The sequence below is a fragment of the Gastrolobium bilobum genome, unplaced genomic scaffold (assembly GCF_033153095.1).
Source record: "Gastrolobium bilobum isolate Gb01-03AN ecotype WA unplaced genomic scaffold, APGP_CSIRO_Gbil_v1 utg12283, whole genome shotgun sequence".
NCBI classification, from domain to species: domain Eukaryota; kingdom Viridiplantae; phylum Streptophyta; class Magnoliopsida; order Fabales; family Fabaceae; genus Gastrolobium; species Gastrolobium bilobum.
Window position 1 is genome coordinate 1 of NW_026899933.1, and position 26,031 is coordinate 26,031.

Genomic DNA, 26,031 nt, shown 5'->3' on the forward strand with positions numbered 1-26,031 from the left:
ACGTTGTTGTCCTCAGCAACAAACTATACTAGTCGAAGGGCTAAATCTGCCAGATGGAACACATACACACACTTGTTAAACAGTAAACACAGAATAATCATGAAAATGTACTGCATAAGGAGAAATAATCCAACCAACTAATAAATACTCAAAACAGCAAAATAAAATGCCAAAGTAAATATCATGGTGCAGTGAACTGGCGCTCACAGCGTGGGTTTCACGCTATGAGCGTGGAACTCACTGCCTCATTTTGCTTGATGGCGCTCGCAGCGTGGAATTCACGCTATTGGCGCGAGTATTTTGTGAGGTTTCCACGCTGATGGCGTGGTTACCACGCGGTGAGCGTGGAACTCACTGTCTCTTTTGGCCTTGTGGCGCTACTAGCGCCAAATTTGCGCTCACAAAGCCAATTCCCAGATTTAAAATTTTTCCATATGGTCACTAATTCACCACTTACTTGACTTATTAAAAATTAAACTATCCTAAGAAAATAAAATAAATAAAATAAAAACAGAAAAACAACTATTGGGTTGCCTCCCAATTAGCGCTTGTTTAACGTCACGAGCCTGACGTACCCCTTGTGATTTATGGTGGTTGGAAGCATTCTACCATTGATGACCCAATCTTCTTGATCCAGTATTGTTTCCTTCCAAGAACATATGCATATGGATGAGGATGAGAGTTCTCAGGAACTTTGAACTTAGTCTTCACATGTTTTTCCTTACTCTTGGGCTTTTCCATCTTAACCTTTGGCTTGCTTTCTTTATGCTGCTGATGGACTTCCTTATTGATGATAACAGGATATTGTTCTTCGTCTCCCAAGAAAGCATACTTAAGAGTTTCAGGCAACTCTTTTAATTTCACCTTTGGTACCAATGTAGCTGAGTCATCTTCTTTCTTTTCTAGTACCTCAAAGATAGTTGCTCGCTCTTCTTCTGGAGCAGCTTCATCTAGAGCCTTCAACTCTTCTTCAAGCTCTTGATAATCACTTTTCTTTTCCATAACCACCTCTTCAAACACTTCAAGTTTGAAACAATCACTATGATCAGAGGGATTCTTCAAGCATCGAAAACATTGATAGTGATTTTCTCATCATTCATCCTCAACTTGAGCTTTCCTTGTTCTACATCAATCATAGCTCGAGCTGTGGCCAAGAACGGTCTACCCAACAGAAGGGGCATTTCACTCTCTTCCTCCATGTCTAGCACGATGAAATCAGCCGGGAAGATGAACTTGTCAACTTTAACAAGAACATCTTCTATGATTCCATTAGGTCTCCTCAAAGAACGGTCAGCAAGCTGAAGAGAGACCATGGTTGGCATCAACTCAGTAATTCCCAATGACTTGCATATTGACAATGGCATCAAGTTGATGCTTGCTCCGAGATCACATAGTGCCCGGCCAACATTAGTGTTGCCTACCGCAATTGGGATGTTGAAACTCCCAGGATCTTGAAGCTTTGGTGGGAACTTCTTTTGTATGATGGCACTGCACTCTTCAGTAAGTGCTCCTGTCTCACAATCCTGCAACTTATGCTTTCTTAACAATAAATCTTTCATAAATTTAGCATAGTTAGGCATATTAGCAAGAGCTTCAGCAAATGGAATATTAATATGCAATTTTTTAAACATATCTAAAAACCTGGCATACTGTTGCTTCTGTGCTTATTGCTTGAGCTTCATAGGATAAGGAGGTTTCTCGAAACGAGAAAAATCCATCGGTTGCTTTGAAGCTTCAACGGCTTTCTACTTTGCTTCTTCTTTGTCTTGCCTTACAGGTTCTTCTTTTTCACTGGTAGGTGCTTCTTCTTTTTTCTCATGCTGAACCAATTTTGGCTTGTCTTGAGGAGTGATCACAATCCCACTCCTGGTTACAATGGACTTGCAGTCTTCCTTTGGATTCACAATTGTATCTTCTGGGAACTGTCCTTGAGCTCTTTCAGCCAACTTCCTAGACAACTGGCCTATTTGACTCTCCAAGTTTCGGATGGAAGCATCCTGGTTCTTGTGGTAGGCTCTTGTCTCAATTATGTGATCATTAGTGGTCTTGGCCAGTTGTATCATCGTTTTCTCCAATTCGGATGGCTCTTATTGTGGCAGAGGAGGAGGTTGCAGATAGTTGTTGGATTCATAATCCAAGCCGCTCCCTTGATTCCTCCTTTGAAAGTTGTTCCCTTGGCCTCCATTATGATTTCTCTGCTAACTTTGGGTATCTCGTGGTGGCCTTGGATCATACCAAATTCCATTGACCTGGAATGGTTCAGCTCTATTGAGTGTAGGGCACTCATTAGTCTCATGTGGCTCTTTGCAGTACTCACAGTTGAATACATTAACTTTATATGAGATTTGTCTATCTAGCTTGGCGTTCAGACTGGCTAGCTGTTGTGAGATCATCTTTTGCTCAGCTAATGACGCATCATTGTTCCCCAGTTGTAAAATTCCCCTCTTGGGTTGAGTGGGCTGAACTGGATGAACTTCCGTCGAAGCATTATCGTTCTGTGCCATGTAATCAATCAGTTCCAGAGTCTCAGCTGTTGTCTTCTTACCGATGGTTCCTCCGGCTGCTCCATTGACAACCATCCTGGTTTCTGGTGTCATCCCATTATAGAAGACTCTGACTTTCTTCTCATCTGGGAAGTCATATTGAGAGCATTTTCTGATCAACTCCTGGAATCTCATCCAGGCTGCACAGAGCGTCTCTCCCGGCTGCTGAATGAAGTTGGTGATTTCGTTCACCAACTTGTTGTACTTTTCCCGCGAAAAATGCTCAGCAAAGAATTTAGCTGCTAGATCGTCCCATGTTCGGATACTGTTAGGGGCTTGTCTGTCTAGCCATCTGAGGGATTTTCCGGTCAAAGCAAAGGGAAACAGCCTGAGTCTGATGGCATCGTCAGACACTCCATGATGCTTGGTAGTGTCACAGATTCTCAGAAATCTGTCCATGAAGTCGTGAGCATCTTCGTAATCCTCTCCGCCGAAAGCGTTCTTCTCCACCAGGTTAATCAGAGACGGGTTGATGTCAAAATTGTTGGCCTCTATCTGTGGTCGGACAACACTAGAGTTCGGCCTTGTGAACATAGGAGCCAGAATTGACTCCACCAACTCCGCTGCAGGTGGTGGAGGAGGCAGAGGTTGATTATTAGCTGCCATCACTGATTCTTTGTGCGACTTTGAACCTGAAATTCTTCTTGCTTTCTTTGCTTGGCTTGCTTCCGATTTTTCTTTGCAGTTTTCTCAATTTCTGGATCAAACTGTAAAGAATCTCGATGAACTTTACCTCGCATAAACTGTAGCAAAAAGATTAGTAACAAAACAGAATCCAATCAAGAAATTCAAAAGTTAAAAATAAATTAGGCGTAGTCAATCCCCGGCAACGGCGCCAAAAACTTGTTGCGTAAAATTGGCAAGTGAACCGATCGTACCAAGTAATAAAAAGTGAGTAAGAATATCGTCCCACAAGGATTGAGGCCCAAATTTAATTTAATTATTCTTTTCTTATTGGATTAACAAAAAGAGGTTTTTGAAATAATTGTGTTGTGACAATTATGAACTATTCAATATTTCGTGAACAATTCAAAAAGAAGTTTGAAAACTTAAAGTAAAAGGTTGAGATTGAGAAAAATATATAAAATGATATTGCAGTAAAGGACTCCAACACCTTTCCGATCCCCACCTTGTAATATTGATTAATGTTTATATTTAATTACCCAATTGATCAAACAATTCACCATCTAATAATTAATTAGTTAAGCCCTAATCCCTTAGTGATCTTAACTTTATTAACCCTATTAGAATCCTAATCCCTTAGAAATCCTTTTTCAAGTTAATCCTTTAACCCAGTGAATTTTCCACGTTTGCAGTTCATGTAGCCTATCCCTAGTGCATACATGAACTGTTATTTTACCCTTTGTCAGGAACTAGAATCCCAATATTCCTATTGAAAACCCTAACCCTCGCAATCCTAATAAAGTGATCAATTCTAAAAGAATTAAAAGATGAAGAACAGGATAAAATAAATGAAATTTAAAATAATTAAATATAAATTTAACCAAACTACAAGGGGTTCACATCAAGGGTTGTGACCATTACCACAATATTAAAAACTAGCCAGACATATTCATGTATGACAATTCTAAGAATTGAAAAGAATTCATAAAATAAAATAATAAAACCAGAAAATTAGAGAAGAAGTTTTCTCTGCGTTCTGCCTCTGTCTTCCTCTTTGTGCAAAAGTTCTTTTTCTCTTGAGGTCTGAGTCTCTATTTATATAGTCTTTGACCTGGTGTAGAATCTTGATTGAATCCTTGTCGTAATCTCAGTGTGATCTGTCTCTGATTTAAAACAGATTTAATGCTGATTGACGCACCTCCCACGCCACTAGCGTGGTTCCCACGCTATGAGCGTGGGAGTTTTTTTTCAGAATCCCGGAGCTCCACGCAACTAGCGTGGTTTCCACGCTGCAAGCGTGGACTGATTGAGAGTCTGGCGCTACTAGCGTCAATGCCATGCTAGTAGCGTGGTAGCTTTTGCTTGTTTTTAATCTCTGGCGCTACTAGCGTTAATCCCACGCTAGTAGCGTGGATGCCTCTGGCTGAAAAGCTCCTTTCATGCTTTGAGCGTCATACCCACGCTGTGAGCGTGGGCCTGCAGTTTAGCTTTTTCCTTTTTAGCTCCAGTTTGTCTATTTTTTCTACGAAATCAACATAAAATCAGTATGCAATCTCTGATAAAGATTTTGACAGATCAACAGTGATTATTGCCCTTTTTGCTTAAGATTTAATCAACATTCTTTCTCTTTTTGGCTTATATTTCGTTATATGCTGAATGCATATCACTTGCCTGTGAGCATCAACCTGTCTGCTGACGTGGAGAGATAGAAAAAAGTAACTTTAATGTTATAACTATGTTCTCCCGGGAGAACATAGTTATAAATGAGTAGCTGTAGATAAGCTTATCTAAAGTGGCTGCAGAAATATTTTTTCCTATATATATATATATATATATATATATACACACACTCACACACACACAGAAAGCTAGCTTTCTTGTGGTTCTCTTCAACATTGTTCATCGACTGCACTCTGTTTCTCTTACATTTTTTCTAATTCTATTTGCAAATTTTCAAAGATTCGATGGCTCCCATTCCATCTTCAAGGAAAGAGTTCAAACCCACCAATGATAAACTCATCCAGTTGTTTCTTTACAATAAGGTCAATGGGAAACCATTGCCTAAAGATGTTACGATCCTTGAATATGACCTATATGGTGAAAAGAACCCTTGGGAGATTGGAGAAGCCTTTAGAGGTTCTAACTCTTATGGTGGAATTGACCTTTACTTCTTCACCACCTTAAAGTAAAAGTTCTCCACTGGCACACGCTCGTTCGCACCATTAGGTGTGGTTCTTGGGAAGTGGAAGACAAGGGAAAAAAGGTTATGGCCAATGGCACAATGCATTGTATTGGGATAAGGGGATGTTTACAATTTGAAAAGGGTGGCACCAACCATGATGGTGCTTGGATCTTGCATGAATATAGAATTGATTCTTCATTGTTAGACAATGCATTTGTAAGTACTATACTTTGTTATTTAATCTTTAGGGTTTAGGGTTTTCAAATTTTTCCTGTTCTCTTTTAAGAAATCTTGATCTTGTTCGGTTTTACAAACGTTAAATTGATTATCGTATCTATCTTGTATGTAGGCCGACAACTATGTTTTATGCTGATTTAAAATGAATTTAAGACATGATCTTCACAAAAAAATAGGGTGTGAAAAGAACTAGACAAGAAGACTTCACTGTGAAGCAACCAAGGAAGACCGTTGTTCTTGGACTTGAAGACATCACTAAGACCTAGCTGAGGAAAACCGTTGTTCTTGGACTTGAAGCTCCCACCACACATGTAAGTATTGTGCTATATTTGTTAAATATTTTAAATTTTAATAAAATTTAAAATATTTAGATGGAAAAAATATGAAAGTTTAAGGGGTATTATATAGTTAATTTAGAAAAAATTTAATAATATATATTAAAAAGAAAATTTTAGAATTATAAAGAAAGTTAAGAATGGTGTGTTATTCTTTCAACGTTTTGATTTTTTTACGTTTTAGTGATTCTGATCATAATTTATATACGTTGATCACACATCTTTTTAATATTGTTTTCTTGTATTCTTTGTTTTAGGTCGATAGGACGAAGGAGGTGGAGATTTCCAAGAGAACTACGTTCGTGTATAAGGAACAAGAAGATGATCTCGCCATGACTTGGCCAGAGTTATTTTCATCGCAAATGAGAGATGCTAATGGAGTCTTAATTAGTCCAAGAAGAAGATATTCAAATGCTTCCCAATACATTTTACAATGAATTGTTATTGGAGAAGTTTTCGCCATTCTACTTAGGATTTTCCATTGGTCTTGTTTAAGTTTTTTAGGGAAATACCAAACCAATATTTCTAGTAGAAAGAAGAATGAGAAACAAACTAAATTCTGTATATTTATTCTCTCTCTTGGTCTGTACAAAAGAATGGGAATATATTGAGCAAAAGATATTAGCAAAACAATTTTGTTATAACCACTCAGCTGATGTGGTCATTAAAAGAAAATATAATGAAAAAAAATAAAAAAAAAATGACTTATTGTAATACTCCCCCTCAAGATGGGGAGTAAATGTTAATGATTCCCATCTTGGATAAAAGAACAGAAAAAAGAGATGGAGGCAGAGCCTTTGTCATGTCTGCAAGTTGATGACAAGAGTTGATGTGAAAAGTCTTCAATGTGCCACGAGTAATGCAATCACAAACAAGATGACAATCTATTTCAATGTGCTTTGTGCACTCATGAAAGACCGGGTTAGCTGCTATGTGTAAGGCTGATTGATTATCACAAAATAGATGCGCTGTAGAAGGATGAGGAAAGCCAAGATCCTTGAGCAAATGAACTAACCAAATGACTTCACAGGTAGTATGAGCCATGGAACAGTACTCAGCCTCTGCTGAACTGCGAGAAACGGTATGTTGTTTCTTAGACTTTCAAGAAATCAGAGAATTTCCAAGGAAAATGCATAATCTAGAGATGAATCTCCTGCTGTCTGGACAAGAGGCCCAATCAAAATCACAAAATACCTGCAACTGAGAAGAAGAAGTGGAGGGAAAGAACAATCATTGACCAACAGTGGCCTTGACATAAGCAAGCACGCGATGAGCAGCTTGGAGATGAGGTATGTAAGAACTCGCACCGCTAAATTAGAAAATTAATGAGTTAAATATGATTTAAGAAATAATTCCATAGTTAACTTTGGATAAATATGGAAAGAACATGATAATTAATATTAAGCCACTTTTCAGAAGGAAAGTGCAAACACCGGGTATTTTACGGTATAAATGGATACCGGCGATGTTACTCGAAAAATGGAAATAAAAATATGAATATTCCTATAAAAATATCTAGGTTAAGAATATCAAGTTTGCAGTAAAAATAATAAGCAGTGATATCAGAACATATACTGGCTATTTCGCTGTATAAAACGTGTACTAGTGAAGTGTTTGAAAAATTAATGTAAAAATATGATAATTTCTAGAAAAATGTCTAGGTCAAGGATCTAAAATTTTAGAGTTAAACAAAGAGTATAACTAATTAAACTAATATTATTAGCTTAAGTGTGTGCACTTATAAATAGTTAATGGCACAAAACCCTAGAGTGATTCTAACACATGCTAGCTGCCTTCCTTTAGTGTGCATGGCTGATGAGTGACTCTTCTCTTCTTCTCCAAATAAGCTTGAGTTCCTCCATGGAAACCAAGCAAGATTTCACCTTTGTTCATCTCCTCTCATTTTGATCATCCCAAACACTTGGAAGCAAGCAACTTCTAGGATCCATTCTTGAAAGGTTCTAGCTACTGCCTTGTGAAGTTAGAGAACTATTCTTCTTTGTTGAGTGAGTTGGAGGCCTTTATACCACCATTGGAGCACGAAAGAGTCACCTTTGAGAAGAAAGAACCATCTTTTGACAAGCCCTTTTCGTGCACTTGTTTTGACAGCAGTGAAAAGTGGGTTGCAGACCATGAAGTCCCTTCCTTTTTCCGTTTTGAAGCTCATGGGTATATACCTCAACACTTCCCTTAGTGTTTTTATGAAAATAACATGATTTGAAGATGTAAAATTATGAGTTTTGATAACTTGAACGTTGGTTGATGAACTTAAGTGTTAAAATGCATGCTAAGTTGATGGAATATATGTATCTAGGTGAAAGATGGTATTTTAATGGATATTTTTGTACTGGGATGCTGTTTTTGGCCACTGCTGTAAAATATCCGGATATGTAGACAGCAACGGACCCCTCTTAGTAAAAAATTGATATCTGGAGCTACAGAGCTCCAAATCGAGTTCCATTTGGACCTATGTGAAGCTAAGGCATAGGGATACAACTCTGTAAAATTTCGTAGCTATTGGATAAGTGGTTTGATCCCAGTGTCAATTGAAGTTGCATCTTGGTTGAAGGAAATTCAGTTTACAGCAATCACTTTACGAAAAACATAACCAGAGTTATACAACTCCAAATGAGACATAAAATATGTCGTTGGAAAGCTTGAGATATCTAGTTTAACATATTAAAATCTTAAATTTTTTCCTAAAGAGATATAACTACAGTTTTAAAAATTGTAAAGACGATTTATGCTTGGGGGCTTTGGAAGAAGCCTGCAGTACGCTAAACGAAAAAAAAAACATGTTCCATTTGACATGAAATTGTAAGATATGATTATTGATGATGTAATTTCCATTAAACCATATTGTGACTCCCTGGATTGTTTGGTTGTTGGTCACCACGTTGATACTGAGTTGGTATTAGAGGACTTTACCGATACAGGTAAGCTTTTGGTCCTCGATTTTATCCGTTGCTTGTTTTGCCAAACCCCATGGGGGATTGGTTTATGTGCATGGTATGTTTTATGGAATAATATATGTTTATGTTATGAGTATTGGATAAGTTGTTGAGCTGGATTATGGAATTATATCTGTTTATGTTATGAGTATTAGATATGATGTTGAGCTGGATTATGATCTAGTGCATTTGCCATATGTATCTGTATGCGGGGTATTCCACGTGAGACGAAAATCCCTGAGCATGTCAGGCCACATGCAAGATGGTAACTCCGTGTGTGAGGTACATGATGGACTCCTTGTACTGTGGGTTGCAGACATACGTAATCCCTACATTATATTCTCTAGCCAGCAGGATGCATACACACATGACATGGACATATGCGGCATTGCACACTCATTTGATATATCATATGGCATGCTTATTTTATATACTGCATTGTTTACTGCTATAAATGGCCTGGTATCTTGTTATTAATCTGCTTCTTTATATACTGCCTGCACTTTTTTAGAACCTATATTATACTTGCAAGTGAGCTTGGGGTGGAGGATTCCTTGAGGACCCCTTGTTTTACTGAGATTTTTGTTAGAAATCTCACCCTTTTTTGGGGCACATTTTCAGGAGAAGACGTTCGTGAGACAGACACTAAAAGAGGCAAGAGGCCAGCATAGAGATTTTATTATTGTTATGAGTCATGCATATTACGATTATTCATTCTACCATGAGGAGACTTTATTATAACTAGACTTGATGGATTATTTATTGACTTGAGTATTTGTATTATAGCATCATGAGTTATGGATGCTTTTGAATTGTTATTTATGAGTACGAGGTAATTCAGGTTTTATTTTAGCATTGCAATTACATAAGAATTATTATTAGACGGAAAAGTTAATCCACCATATGAAGGGAAGAAGGAAGTGGAGTTATGTTTTCTCTCTCCTAGTGTCATTTCAGTGGAAAAAATAGAATATGTGTATTTTACCTACTTAATTTACACTACTTATAATTAATCTTACAAACTTAATATATATTACATTTTTTGTCCTAAAATAACATATTAGGCATAAATTGGATTTCTTTTTCTCATTTTTGAGTTCTATCGGTTGCTACACAGCAGTGCAGAATACCCGACAGAAGTCATTGTTCATGACCTAGTCATGAATAAAGTGAAAACACTCGAAATCATGTTCTGAATTTAATTACGACATTTAAATCCTTAAATTAAATCTCTACCTAAGATTTACTAGTTGGGGTCATTATAACCTGTGCCTATTTGATCAATTACGAGACTTGTACTACTGCTTAGTTTGGTTTGTTTGAACTTATATGTAAGGCAACTTCTAGATATCCATATTTTGGTTTATTTGAACTTATAAGCAAGGTGGTTAGCCATTGTAACACCCCGTGTATACCCGGTTTGTTAACATGACATCGTATTAAGCCACGCTTAATTAAAAATGCGGAATATCTTTTTCTGTTCAATTATGACGTCATCATCCTTACCAAGTTGAATTACTTAATTCATTTCAAAACATTGCCTATATGTAAATTACAAAGGACAGCTAACTGAAATACCTCAAAATATAATTAACTGTGAGTATCTAAAATCACGGAACTACAACACGTAGTCCGGACATAATCCTGATACATTAATACAACTTGAAGCTAAAGTAAGACATAGTCACTCAGTGTGGCATGGACAATCCTCATGCTCACCAAATAAGGTAACATAGTCAAACAAGGTCTCAACAACAACAACAACATAATCATAAAGCTAACAGCAAATAGCAATGGCATAATTCAGCATCCAACAATATCAGCATAACAACATATAAATCAGCTAAGCTCCGGCCTCCTGCCGTTGGAGGTCTCAACCCCCGCATTACCTGAACCTGAAATAAGCGCCCCAAACGTGGGGTGAGATCTCTAAACAGAAATCTCAGTAAGACAAGGGGTCCTCAAGGATCTTCCACCCCAAGCTCACTTACATGTGCAATATAAGTTCTAAAAGCAGTAATTCAATATTAGTTCCAAAACCAGTGCAATGCAGCAGATAATTATGTCATGTGTATTATAACTATTCTACTGATCAGAGAAGTGCAGGAATACGTCTATTACCCACACAGTACATGCCCATGTTGTACCCGTCCACCCCATGGCTTCTTGGCTAGGCGAAACATCACATTCATATCATAAAGCAATTGCACTTAACGACTCAATAGCATTTCAATAAAACAGTACATGAAAACACATCATGCATATAATCATCCCCCCATAGGACATGGTGGAACAAACAATGGCTAAACCGAGGACACGAAAGCTTACCTTGCAAGCTAACTATTCGAGCTAAGAGTCCATACAAGCTCAAAGTCCACACACAGCAGAATCACAATCTGTTTTAGACCAACAATCATATCAATATTCAAACATACAAGCATATGACATAAAGACAACACATTTCCTTTACGTTTCTTGTCTTTAGGCTTCTCACAAAGCCACAAGCCCTTAATTACTTTGATTCTGACTTAGATTAATTACAACAGGAGTCCACATAAGCCAATCATGGGTCCACTAACCCTAAACAACCTTTTGTATGAACAGTACCGCTACTGTTCTTGAAAACCCAAAATATCCGGATATTTATCGGGGACATATCCGGATATCGTATCCGGATATCCACATTCGGATATCACAAGAACCCATATCCGGATATTTCGCGACAGAATGCAGTTTCTGCATTTCGCGAGATATCACTCCAAAGTTTCGGTTTTTAACACTTCAATACGTTAAAGCATGCATCTTTAAGTCCATTTAGGTTCATAAACTGGTTGGTTACTTTAAACAACTCAATAAACATGCCAAGACTCCACTTTTAACCATTAAAACTCATGATCAAAGGTGGTGAAGCTTACCCAAGCTTAAAACAGAAATAGATGATGCTTTTGGAGCTCACATGAAGCTCCCAAAGTCAGGCTAAGCACAACCCACGAAAATGGTGATCAAGAGTAGTTCTTTCTCTTCAAAGGTCACACCTTGAAGCTCAAAATACCATGATAAAGGCCCTCAACAAGAAAACTCACAACTCAGCCCCACAAGAACCCTCAAACAGAACCTATACTCTGAAAACAAAAGCATTTCTCCCACCCAAGTCTCAATCACACATAACCATGGAGATATGATGAAGAAACAATGGAGAAAGGTGGTCACTTTGGCTCACCAAGTGGAGAAGAAGGGGTGACAAGGTCGCTGGTGGTGTTCTAGAGAAATGGAGGCACATAGCATGAGAGGAAATGACCTAGAAGTTTGTGCCTCTTAGTATTTATAAGTGGATTACGTTTAATCACACTGTATTAACAAAAATAGCTACGCTTAGCATTTTAATCTCAAACTTGGGATTCTGAACCTACTCATTTTTTTAAGATTTTCTATATTTTTATTTTATTTTTCGCAGCACCTTTTCGGTACGCGCTTTTACATAACCAGTATCAGTTCTGACACCAGTTCTCATTATTTTAACTTGGAACTTGGAATCACAGTCCTATATATTATTCTAGGAATATTCATGCACTTATTATAATTTTTCGAGATACTTCATCGGTACCCATTTATACTGAGTAGCAGAACCGGTATCTGCACTTTTCGTCAGAGAAGCGACTTTCAGCATTATGAATCACTTACCATAATTATTTAAGCCTTATCATAATTATTAGGGTCAATTATGGAATTATTTCCTAATTTCTCATAATTAATTAATTAACTTCCTTAATTAATGGTGCGGGTTCTTACAACCATCTTTCATTTTTTGGAACTTCCGTAGACATTGACCACCTTAGGGTGGGAATGGATCCTTTTATGCCCTTTCTTATTATGCTCGTGAAAAAAAAATTCATTCGACAAATCAATTGATAACAATTATTTTAATGATAAAGCTCGTAAATCACCAAAGATGGAATTGTCATTTTAATTGTTGTCTATTGACAATGAATGATTAAATTTTTATATTTTTCACATAAAATGATCTTATAAAATAGATACACGAGTCAATCCAGTGGATCCGTACTCCATAAATCTTTTGGGAAAAAAGGTAAATTTTGGTGCACAACATTCTTAATTTTGTTTCGAAATATAATTGGTCTCATGTTTGTTCTTTTAATCAAGTTCAAATTATATATCGTTCATGAAAGAGTTTAATTAGTAAAATCCATGAGATAATTTCCACTAAGAATTGTATTGTAACAATTTCATATTCAATGCCCAACAATTTATTTACGTAACAGAGGTATTGCTACTAAGGAGTATTATATAACTTTTATAATTGTAATTTTAATTATATTTTCAATTTTAATTTTATGCATTCGGTTGAAACAATAGTTAAGACAGTTTTTTTTAATCATGTTGATTCAATTTTTTATAAAAATAATATAGTAAAAATTTCTATAACTTCTTTAATTTTTTGACTAATAAATCTTGAATTAAATGTTACCCGAAACTTTTCAGATAAAAAATTTATATTAAAAATAAAGTTGAGTATGGAACCATTGTAAAATTATAGATTCGATTACGAAAACAGCGTCTTTGTTACAATGTAACTCTCATCTCTAGTCTATATATATATATATATATATATATATATATATATATATATATATATATATATATATATATATATATATATATATATATATAGGAGAGTTCAATGTTGCAAACGCTGATGTGTCACTCCCTGCTTAATTCTGAAAATTGTGTTCACACTACAGGGCATATAAAAACTTTCCTTCTTGTTATCAAAAAAAAAAAAAAAAAAACTTTCCTTCTTTGATAAATTAGAAAAAGAATTTCTTTTAAAAATTGATTTTTTTTTAAATCGAAAAATAAATGAGCATTTGTGGTGGCAGACAAGGCATTGAATGTCCCACTGCTGTTCACATTGGAATTGGTCAGCTGATTTAATTGCTTTTTACATTGGAATTATTACTCAGCTGATTTAAAATTCAAATTTTGAAATGATTTGAAATTTTGAATTAAAATTATGGATGGTGGGAAGAGATTTGGAAAGTTTTGGGTGGCAGACAACTCATTTAATTTCTGATTGCTTTTCTTTTGTTGCTTGCGTCGTCTATAAAAAGAAACGTTGTGCATTGTTATTTCGTTCTTTTGTCCTGTATACAATTTTTGCTAATTGTTTCCTTGAGAAAAATAGCTTCTTTCATTTCTTCTTTTCGTCTTCCAAAACAAGGAAGTTGAAGTTGTCTGAGAAGAAAAGGGGAGAGTTGTGTGAATTTCCCAAAGAGACGAACACTAACAGCAAATCAAGGAAAAACCGGCAACATCGTCAGAGGAAGATATGTTACCGGGTCTGAGATTGTTTCAGACTTGCAAGCAAGTGTTTGCCTCTGCTGGCCCTGAGATTATCACTTCCCTTCAACATATTGAAATGCTTTAGTCTGTTTTAGGTAAGTGGAGTGCTCCAAATACACACGTTAAATTTTTATTATTATTTTTCTCAGTTTATAATTTTATTTTACGGTGTTGTGTGGATTTTTGTGTTGGTATTATTTTTTGGTTCCTTTGGCTTACCTCCGATTCATTTACGTCATGGGAGAGTGCCTCCGATTCGTTTCTTCGTTTGTGTTTGTAGGTATTGTTGTTTATACTCTTTTGTTCGTTTTGTGTTTTTTATACTGATTCTCTTTTTTCGTTTTTCAGGGCGGAAGGTTTCTTGCTACAGTGAATAGTTTTTACCTGTGTTTTGTTTCTTCGTTCGTTTTTGTAGCTAATGTTGTATTTTTTTTGTTCCTTTATAAATAAATGATCTTAATTCGTTTTCATTTTTTGTATACTAATTCTCTTTTGTTCGTTTTGTATTCTGTATACTTATTCTCTCTCTTTTTTCCATTTTTTAGGGTGGAATGTTTCTTGCTACCGTGAATAGCTTTTGCCTGTATTCCACGTCTTCGATGCTGTGTAGTGCTTGCCTGTGTTTTTTGTCTTCAACGTCTTCGATGCCTGTGAATAGTTTTTTTGTCTTACTGCTGAAAATGAATTTGTAACCGATGGATAAATTTCTAATTGCATAACATATTAATTTCATATTTTTTTACAGAGTGTTTCTTCATTGTGTTGCGTTGGGGGTTCTTATTTTCTGTACCCAGAAAATAATTATTATTTCAACTTCCCATACTAATGCATTCAATCAAATACAAGTGAATGCATTAGTATCTATTATCAATGGAGTTATATAATTGTGACACTCGGTACAAAAATAATACAAAACGATAAGAAATTCCCATACAAGTATTTTTTTAAGAAAAATATTTAACGTAAACGTTTTAAATTTATATGTATAAACAATTCAAAAAAATATAAAAATTATAAATTAAACAATTTTTTTTTTAAAGAATATTTATAATTAAATCAAAAGATTTTAAATTTTAAATTTTAATAAAAATAAAAAATGACAACTATCATTTTGTAAAAAATAAATTATAAAAATTTAATCACTACAAAAATGTAATTTAATATATAAGAAATAAATTAAGCTTTTATTCTTTTGATGTAAGAGTGTAATTAACACAATTTTCTATGTCGTGAGTAGGGGTGTTAAAGGGCCGAGCCGATCTTTGGTCTTAAAAGGCTGAGCCTGTGTTTAAATGTGTCAGCCTTACGAAGCCTCTTACCTGTTATGAATATAATTATCGGCCTGTGACCTGCCTTATTTACAAAAAATAAAAGCCTGATTTAGCCGGTTAGCCTGTTAAAAAAAATATAAGCCAACAAAAATTTATCCAAACAGAATATACAGTCAATAACACTAGTAATTCCATAAATATTCATGAATCCAATGTATATTCAAACAGCAAAATATAGAATAAAATCATTCAAAAAGTATGTTTAACTAATAAAATAGGGATGAAATGGATTGAGAGGGGAGAGAGGGCTATTACAAATAGTATAAAAAATATAAATAAAAATAAAAATTAATATACTAGGCCAGCCTGAGAGGCTTCAAGGCCGAACTTTTGAATTGGAGCCTGAGGCCTTTTTACTAAACGAGCTTTTATAAAAGTCCAAGACTGGTTCCAACAACCAATATTAGGCATATAAGCTCAGGCCTTCACGAGCCGAGCCAAAGACCCCAGAAAGGCCCTTGGCTCGTTTATCACCCCTACTCGTGAGTGAATAACTAGAAATTATTACTTGGAGAATATGCACGGTTTTTTATACATGTTTTCCACTACTTTTTGTGAAGGAATTTAAGTTTATTAATAATATTTATTATTATGTCTATTAAGTGAGAAAATGTTTTAATATTTAAAATTCAAACATTTAAATTTAAATTTTGAATTTGATAGGTGAAAAAATAGTTCAGCATTTAATGTTTCTGCAGTGTAAAAAGAGATATATATAATAAAATTAAATTTAATATAAAATTATAGATTAAAAATAAAATATTTAAAATTATAAAAATACATTTATAGTCGATAAAAATTATTTAAAATTTCAAATTAAAAAAAATAAGAAATGGCATAATTTATACTTCACAAAAAATAAATTTAAATTTTAACATAAAAATTTTAAATATACATGTATAACCAATTAAAAAAATATATAAAAATCATAAATTAAAATAGAAAAAAAATATATAAAAAAATATGTATAATTAATATAAAAAGTTTTAAATTTTAAATTTAAATAAAAAATGACGTTTGTCATTCTGTAAATTTTATTTTTTAAAATTTAAGAACTATAAAAATGAAAATTTTTATTTAGTACATAAGAAAGAAATTAAACTTTCATTTTTTATTGCAAGAGTGTAATTAACACAAATACTTGCAAAAAAATAATTATCTATATAAAATTTTGACAGCTAGAGGTGGAAAACTAGGCTCGGCCCGGAGGGCCGGCCCGCAATATATTTTTATAATTCAATTGAAATTTTATCTTTCTTCTTTTATAATTAAATTACTAAATCTGATCTCAATTTTTATAAATACAAATTTGTGAAATTCCAAAGACTAACGACACTAATCCTTGCAAAAAAAATAATTATTTATTTTTATTTTATAAATCTGATTGTAGTAAATGAAAGTTCATTTCTGAGATAAAATATAAAAAGCTAGACGCAACTATAAAATTCTTATTTTGTGGATAAGTATAAAAACCTTTTACATGCTGATAGTTAGAGGTGGCAAACTGGACTCGGCCCGGAGGGCCGACCCACAAACACATGTTTATAATTAAATTAAAATTTCATCCTTCTTCTTTTATAATTGAATACCTAAATCTGATTTTAATTTTGGTAAATACAAATTTGTAAAATTTCAAATACTAACGACACAAATCCTTGCAAATAATAATTATAGTTTGCAATGATTTGTACGCATTTTTCTTTTTATATCCCTTTCTCATGTTAACATGGTGTATTATAACGTATTATGATATAGTTGTAAGCAAAATTAATTATCCATCTTTTTTTGGAAATATTCCATCGGTTCATCGCTTCGCGATTAGTCCGATTCGGGGCGGGTCTAGGATTAAGGCTTTAAACCCCTCCCAAAGGTGGTACTGGAGAGGTTCGAACACATGTTCTCACCCCCACCTGCTCAGCTCCCATGCGCCAACTGAGCTACCACCATTTGGTAATTAAGTATCCATCTAAATAGCAGATTTCTGTTTGTGGTTGATATTTGCAAAGTTTTGTGTAAATGCTGTAATTTTTTTCACCTGAAATATAGAACAAAATAACAACACAGTTTTTTGTAAGTATAAGGTTTGCAGTGCGATTAACCAATCACAGAGGACGACAAAAATTTTGAACTTTCTTTTCCTGTGCATCGCACGGGTAATATACTAGTTTTTTTGAAAGTAGGGAATTCAAATGCACATTAATTTTCCCGTTTTAGACTTATAAAAAAAATTAAAAGAAAGCAATATGTCACGGTTTGTTTTGGCGGTAGTTTAAATTCAAGCGGGTAATTGAGTCCAATTGTTTATTACAACGTTCAGAATTTCTATTACCGTATATACCAAAAAAAAAAAAAGAATATCTATTACCGCATAACTAAATCAAATGGTCAAAACCAATGTATATATATATATACAAAGCTAGCTGTCTTGTGGTTCTCTTCAACATTCTTCATCGACTGCACTGTGTTTTTTCTTACATTCTTTCAAATTCTATTTGCAAATTATCACAGATTTGATGGCTCTTATTTCTTGTTCAAGGAAAGAGTTCAAACCCACCGATGATGAACTCATCCAGTTGTTTCTTTACAACAAGGTCAATGGGAAACCATTGCCTAGAGATGTTACTATTCTTGAATATGATTTATATGGTGAAAAGAACCCTTGGGAGATTTGGGAAGCCTTTGGAGATTCTAACTCTTACGGTGGAACTGACATTTACTTCTTCACCACCTTAAAGAAAAAATTCTCCAGTGGCACACGCTCTGTTCGTACCATTGGGTGTGGTTCTTGGGAAGCTGAAGACAAGGGAAAAAAGGTTATGGCCAATGGCACAATGCAATGTATTGGGATAAGGAGACGTTTACGATTTGAGAAAAATGGCACCAACCATGATGGTGCTTGGATCTTGCATGAATACAGACTTGATTCTTCATTGTTACACAATGGATCTGTAAGAACTCTATTACTGTCATTTTTTTTTTGTATTCAAATTTGTTCCTGTTTTTTTTTTAAGAAATATTGTTCTTGTTCGGTTTGTTAAATTGATTATCATATCTATTTTGCATGTAGGCCGACAACTATGTTCTATGTAGATTCAGAAAGAATTTAAGACATGATCTTCACAAAAAGCAGGGAGTGAAAAGAATTAGACAAAAAGATTTCACTGTGAAGCAAACGAGAAAGACGGTTGTTCTTGAACTTGAAGCTCCTACCACACATGTAAGAATGGTGTGTTATTCTTTTCAGGGTTTTGATTTTTTTTACATTTTTATGATTCTGAACATAATTTATATACGTTGATCACACATCTCTTTAACAGTGTCTTCTTGCATTCTCTGTCTTATGTCTTAGGTCGACAGGACGAATGAGGTGGAGATTTCCAAGAGAACTGAGTTGGTATATAAGGAAAAAGAAGATGATGGTCTCACCATGACTTGGCCACATTTATTTTCGATGCAGATGAGAGAGGCTAATGGAGTCTTAGTCCAAGAAGAAGAGATCCAAATGCTTCCTAATACATTTTATAATGAATTTTTATTGGAGAGGTTATCGTTATCCTACTTATGATTTTCCATCGGTCTTTGTCCTTAAGTTTTTAACTGTCTTGTACTTTTTTGCTTTTTTCTTTTTACGGGGCTATGTTAAACCGATTACAATTGAGTGCAGCAAATTAGACTATGACTCAGAGCCAGAGCTTATCCTTGGAAACCAATGGAACCACCATCGGTAATGCCTCGCTCGCGAGATCCAACATTAAGGATAGCTTCCCTAACATGATTGATTATGGCTCATGAAGGATCACTAACATTTCTAAATTTCTCGTTGAATTTGATTGCCAAAATTCTTCAATAGTGTTTTCTGTTATTGTTGTTCAATTTCAATATTCCAAAATGTGTTCAATTTGATTTTCATTTTCCTTCTCCTCTGCACACGTTGCGTGAATTATGCTAGACTTCTTTCGCTCTCCCTCTTTATTTTTTTACGTGGTGGCTGATTTAGGGCTTCTATGATGTATTGCATATAGTAGCTATAAGGGAATCATTTTTGCATTCTACCTTCTCGATGAAATGCATATGTGATGAGGAACATGTTGAATGTAATATCTAAATGATTTCACTCTCTATTTGCCATTTTATTTTTCCTCTACTTCAATTGTTTTTCTATTTCTTGAATTACCCTATATATTTTCTTTCTTTCTTTCTAAAGTTACGAATGGTTACTAAATAGAGTACTTTTAGTTTAAGGGAGCGGATTAAGTGGTCATATTTTTATGACATGGTCCACTCTAAATTGTATGTAGTAATGTTATTTTCATCACTTTGACAAGAATAGAGTAATTTCACCTCTCTTTCTTTAAAAACTAACTCTGATTCTTTTAAAATTATTTTGCTCATTGCTTGTGGTTCAAATTATTTGAAAGGTACACCTATGTCTTGAAGAACATGCCTTTTCATAAACTAGAAGATCCAAGTATTAGAAGCTGTTGCATGATGTAAAATTCCCCTTTTGCATTTGACAGGATTATCATTTAAGGCCTCAAATGTCTCAGGTTGGAAAATTAATTCATTTGTATATAAATTGTATGTAGTACCTTTGTATGTCATTAAATAAGTAAATTGGGATATGGATGAACATTGATGTTTTGTCTTGTGGTTCATCCAACCCTCTTTTTTCTATATTTTCTCATACAGGTTACTTTTAAGGTCTTTTAAAGACTGACTTGTCTCATGGACTATATATCTGGGACAAGTTGGCATATGATCAAATATGTACTTTTTGTGTTATAAAGAACCATATTCTGCTTTGGAATAGAATAGATATCTCTTGAGTATCTGTGATGAGATCACGATCATGAGGATTCAAGGATACCGGATGTTTATTCCTAATTTTATGTTCCTAGTCTAGAGACACTGAGAATGGGGATCAATAATCTCGGGTAAGACTAGCACGACTTATCTACTTGTATTCGGATACAAGGTAAAGACCTCATGAGCTACAGATATGGAGATGTTTTAGCTAAAGTCATGGGTGGACCTATGAGGGTATAGCTCGCACTGAACAGACCCACAAAGAGACTCTATGAGAAAATCTCACAAATAGTATCATTAAAGCAGTCTCTTAATATTTGGGTATGTCTTTCCTTAGACCAGAAGTTTTCACCTAGACTGTGTTCTGGAAGGCATGTTTTAATTGTATACCTCGTCTGCCTGAAACATGGAGACTCATAGGTATACTTTTGGGCATGTCCTGAAAGAGCACAAGCCTAGGGTGATAATGTAAGAACCCACACCGTTAATTAAGGTATTTAATTAATTAATTATGTGAAAATAGGAAATGATTCCATAATTGACCCTAATAATTATTAAGAGGCTTTAATAATTATGGTAAGTGATTAAGAATGCTGAAAGTCGTTTTTCGGAAGAAAAGTACAGATACCGGTTCTGCTAGTCGGTATAAATGCGTACCAAAAAAGTATCACAGAAAATTAATATAAGTGCATGATAATTACTAGAATAATATATAGGACTTGTAAAACGAGTTTCAAGTCCAAATAATAAGAACTGATGTCAGAAACTGATACTGGCTGTGAAAAGCGCGTACCAGAAAGGTGCTCAGAAAAAATATAATAAAACTATGACAATTCTTGTAAAATTGAGTAGGTTAAGAATCCAAAGTTTGGGATCAAAATGCTAAGCGTAGCAATTAAAGCTAATACTGCGTGTTTAAGTGTGAGTTGGCTATTTATACACTTACTAAGGGCACACAACCCTAGATAACTACCCTTGTGCGTGGCTTGAGAAGGGGTGGCTGATCAGAATAGTGCCTCTTGGTTTCTTCTCCATTTTCTTTGCCAAGGTGCCACCTTTACTTGATTCCTTCCATCTTCAAGCTTGCAAACACTTGAGAGCATCATTGTTGAGTGAAAGGAGAGCCTTTTGGTGAGTGTCCAGCTGCTGTGAGAAGTGTGAGGGAGCTGTGTTTTCTGTTCTTGAGGGGTGTGACCTTTTGTTGGCATTTTGATGCTCCAAGGTGCCTTCTTGTTGAGTGAAAGACCTACCTTCATTTTCATTTTCGTGCACCTTGAGGGACAGTACCTTAGCATCTGATTTGTGAGCTTTAAGAGCCATTCTTGCTCTGTTTTAAGCTTTGGTAAGCCTTGTGACCTTTGAACTTGAGTTTTATGCTTAAAAATGGAAGCTTGATGCATGTTAAGGCTAAAAGATGATAACTTAACGTTGGGGATGGTCAAACACACCTAGAAATGCATGTTTAAGTGTCTCTAAACGATAAAAACCCAACCTTGGAAGGATATCTTCACGAAATGCAGAAACTGCATTCTGTCGTGAAATATCTAGATATCTGCCCGTGAAATATCCGGATATTGGATATCTGTATATGGGGTTTTGGATATCTGGATATTGGATATCCGGATATGGGAATCTGTATACCCGGATATTGCATATCCGGATATGGACAGTGAGATATCCGGATATTGCATATCCGGATATGTCCCCGTGGAATATCCGGATATTCTGGGATTTCGTAGAACAGTAGTTGTGTTGTGTGTACAGTAGGCTATTGGGGGTTTGTGGACCCTAGATTGATGAAGTTGAACTTCTGTAATTAATTAACTAAGTCAGAATCATGTGATTGAGGGCTTGTAGCTTTGTTGGAAGCCTTAAGACATAAATCGTTAAAGGAGAACATAGTCTTTTATGTTAATGCTTTTGAGTTATGTATGTTGATACACTTGCTGGTCCTAAATCAGATTTGTGATCTGCTGTGTGTTGGACTTGAGCTGTGAGGACTCTTGACATTGGATAGTGAGCTTGCAAGGTAAGCTTTCGTGTCCTCGGTTTAGCCATGTTGTGGTTCCACCATGTCCTATGGGGAGATGGTATATGCATGCTGTGTTACATGCTTTTGATGTTTTGGAAATGCTGTTGAGCTATTGTATGTTAGTGCCTTGTTGATATGCATGGAGGTGTTCCACCTATACGGTAAGCCTGAGTATGTAGAACATACAATAAGGTGAGGCTGTGGGTGAGGTGCAAGCGGTGTTCCTTGTACTACAAGTAGGAGATAGACGTATTCCTACATTTCTCTGGCCAGTAGATAGTGATAAACACACATGCCATAGATATCTGTTGCACTACATAGTTTTGGAACTGATAATGATATAAATGCTTTTAGAACTTATATTGCACATGTAAGTGAGCTTGGGGTGGAAGATCCTTAAGGACCCCTTGTCTTACTGGGATTTCTTGTTTAGAGATCTCACCCCACGTTTGGGGAATGCTTATTTCAGGTTCAGGTAATGTTGAGACCTCAGGCGGCAGGAGGCCGAAGCTGAGTTAGATTTGCTGTTATATTATGCTGACATGTTGGATGCTGGATATGCATGCTGCTTTATGTTTTTAGTTCGTGTTATGATTATGATTATCTTGTTGAGACGCTGTTGATTTGGTGAGCATGGGGATTGTCCATGACACATAGACTTGTTTATGTCGTGTTTTATTTGGAGTTGTAATAATGTATCACGATATGGTCCGGACTACGAGTTGTAGGTCCGTGATTTAGATACACACTTTATTTATATATAGAGGTATTTCAGTAGATGTCTTATTGCAATTTACATACAGGCGATATTTTATGAAATTGATTAAGTAATCAAGATGGTAATTGATAATGACGTCATAATTGAAAAGAAAAAGAATATTCCGGATTTTTAATTAAGCACCGCTTAATACGATGTAATGATAACACTACCGGATATATACGGGGTGTTACATTTTATGGTATCAGAGCAACGGTTCAAGGGAAAAGCCTGTATGTATTGCAATGATTAGGATGTTTGGTTGTGTCTGTTTTGTGTGTTTGCTCCATCGAGTGTTACTATGATAATGCATATGTGATCACATTGCGTGGGTCTGATCAACTCATAATTTGTGTAACTTGTGCAGAGTCATGGTAAGACCCGGGAGAAACCGCGAGACTTCGGAGGATCAGCCCGATCCTGTCCTGGCTGCATTGGCTGAGATGCAGGCGGCCCGACAAGCCGACCAGGAGGCCATGAGAATGGCAAACCAGGCCATGCTGGACGCCGTCAGAGAGGCGAACAGGAAGGCCACTGAGGACGTGTTGGAGGCCAACCGTCTGGCGAACATGACGATGTTTAGAGTCATGTTGGAGGAGATGAGGAATGGTCCTGCTGTTGGCCATGTTCCTCCGCCACCATCTCCACCGCTGCCACCACCACCGCCACCCAGTCTGCAGGATGACTCTCAGAGTCAGATGGGTGATGGCAGTCACCTTACGGGGGCCATGCAGACCGTCCTTGTTTTTGTTGAGGATCGAGATGAGATCGATCGCCGGCTGAATGCTTTCCGTAAGCATAAGCCACCTGCCTTTGATGGATCCTTTGATTCTGTTGCTGCGGCGCGTTGGCTACAGGCGTTGGACAAGATATTTTGGGTCATGCAGTGCACAGATCCGCAGAAGTTGGTGTTCGCTACTTACATGCTGGAGGGCGATGCCCATGAGTGGTGGACAAACCCTTCTCATGTCTACGAGATGCAGGGTCATGTGATGACGTGACCTTTGTTCGAGGATTTCTTCTTGGGTCAGTACTTTCCGTATGACGCTCAGGAGAGGCAGCAGGGAGAGTTTGACAGATTGGTTCAGGGCTCGTTGTCTGTGGACGAGTACCTGGCTAAGTTCAACCAGTTGGTGAAGTTTGCACACTTCAGGATGGCGAGGCCTACCCCTACATTTCTGGCTGCTAAGTTCCGCAGGGGACTTAGTGAGGATATTGCTGGTTACCTAGCTGGTTCTGCTTCTAGAGACTTTGGGACACTGGTTCAGCAGTGTCGTGATATTGAAGGTTGTAGCTGGTAGTTCCACTTCTTGGCGAGACAGGAAGTTTGGGAACAAGGGCAAGGGTAAACAGATGGCAGCTCGGCAGGCGCCGAGTCAGTTCAAGAGGACTTCTGCTCAGGGGAGTGCAGCGAGACCTCCTGCTCCCAAGTGTTCGGGATGCGGGAAGACTCATTTTGGGCCGTGCTCTACCGGCCAGTTGATTTGCTTTCAGTGTGGCAAGGAGGGCCACTTCTCCAGAGATTGTCCATCGGCGACGGCGAGGGCTACTGCAGTGCAGGCAGTGCCACTTCAGATGGTCCCCCTTCCACCTACTTCGGCACCGACAGTGCCACCATCTTCTGGGAGAGTTTATACTCTGGATCGTCAGTATAACAACCCTAAATATTGTATCATGATTAATGAAGAATTATGATAATTAATAAACAGGACATTTCAGATGAAATAGTTTATGATTAAGTAAATTAGAAGTATGGGTCCAATGGACCAAAGACATAAGCATTAGGGATCCAATGAATTCATGGATCAAAGTATAACCCAACAAAGGAAGTTTTAATTCCATTTAATGTGGACAAGTCCAAGTGATACAAAGAAAGCTCTATATGATAAAGTAAAGTCCAATAAGGTAAATGAAACCCAAATCAAGTTAAAGCCCAAAGTAAGGCCATGACATAATAAACCTAAAGAAGTACTATATGACTAGGAATTAAATTAGAATTCTTTCCCTACAAGCAAGAAGCCCACGGTTTTACTAGAGAAAACAAGCTCTAAGAAGTCAATTTAAAGTGTCATAAAATCATGGAAAAATAGGCACAAATTAGGTCAGGTTAATAGGTTAAAGGTCCATAATCTTAAGGAATAAATCATGGTCCAAAATTAAAGGAAATCTTTTCCTTCCAAGCATTTAAAATCCGCGGCCTAGGTGTAGGAAATGAATTTGATTTTATTTGATTTTCAAGCCATTAAATGCAAATCGAATTTCCTTAAGTCAAGCCAGTCAAATTCCTTTAAACAAGGAAGTTAGGATTATGATGATTAGTAGTCAATCACTTTCCCAAAATCAAGCAAATTGATGACAATATGTCAATCAATCAAATAATTCTGTTTCTTAAATCAAGGAAGCAACCTTTATGACGATTAGTCACACCTCATCAATCCCTTAAATCAAGGGAGCAACTTTTAATGACGATAAGTCACACATCATCAATTCCTTAAATCAAGCAATCACTAAATTTCCTTAATCAAGGAAATTGACATCATGTTCTTGTCCCTAAATTAAGCAATCTAACCTATGACAACAAATCACCACCTTACTCTCATTTAATGTGATCGAAACCTACCAGCAATCAAGTAATGGCAAGGCTTCTAGGTTGCCTATTTGAACAAGCTTTAGTCTCTCCTTTTTCCCTCTATAGCCGCGGCACTACCAAAGGAAAGAACAAAAAGTTTAGTTCATTTTGTGAAGTCCATGAATGCTTCGAAATGGTGAGTGTGTTAGTGAGAAATACCTAATTGTTCCAAGATCAAATACAAGCCTGGATCTTAGTCCTTCTTCCTAATAATTCCACCAAAGAACCCTTCATCTCTAAGCA

At 36.1% G+C, this 26,031-nt stretch overlaps 1 protein-coding gene and 1 non-coding gene across 2 annotated transcripts; both read left to right on the plus strand.

The window, feature by feature from the left end:
* The first annotated feature begins 2,634 nt into the window (after positions 1-2,634).
* LOC133294254 (small nucleolar RNA R71) lies at positions 2,635-2,741 on the plus strand. The gene has a single exon (XR_009749172.1). It is a non-coding gene; the product is annotated as a small nucleolar RNA R71 (small nucleolar RNA).
* Positions 2,742-8,745: 6,004 nt separating this feature from the next.
* On the plus strand, positions 8,746-19,129 carry LOC133294251 (NAC domain-containing protein 41-like). The gene is made up of 4 exons (XM_061492903.1): positions 8,746-8,857; positions 18,073-18,512; positions 18,632-18,781; positions 18,914-19,129. Exons 1-4 carry the CDS (start codon positions 8,746-8,748, stop codon positions 19,127-19,129), a joined length of 918 nt encoding a protein of 305 aa, XP_061348887.1.
* Positions 19,130-26,031: the final 6,902 nt, after the last annotated feature.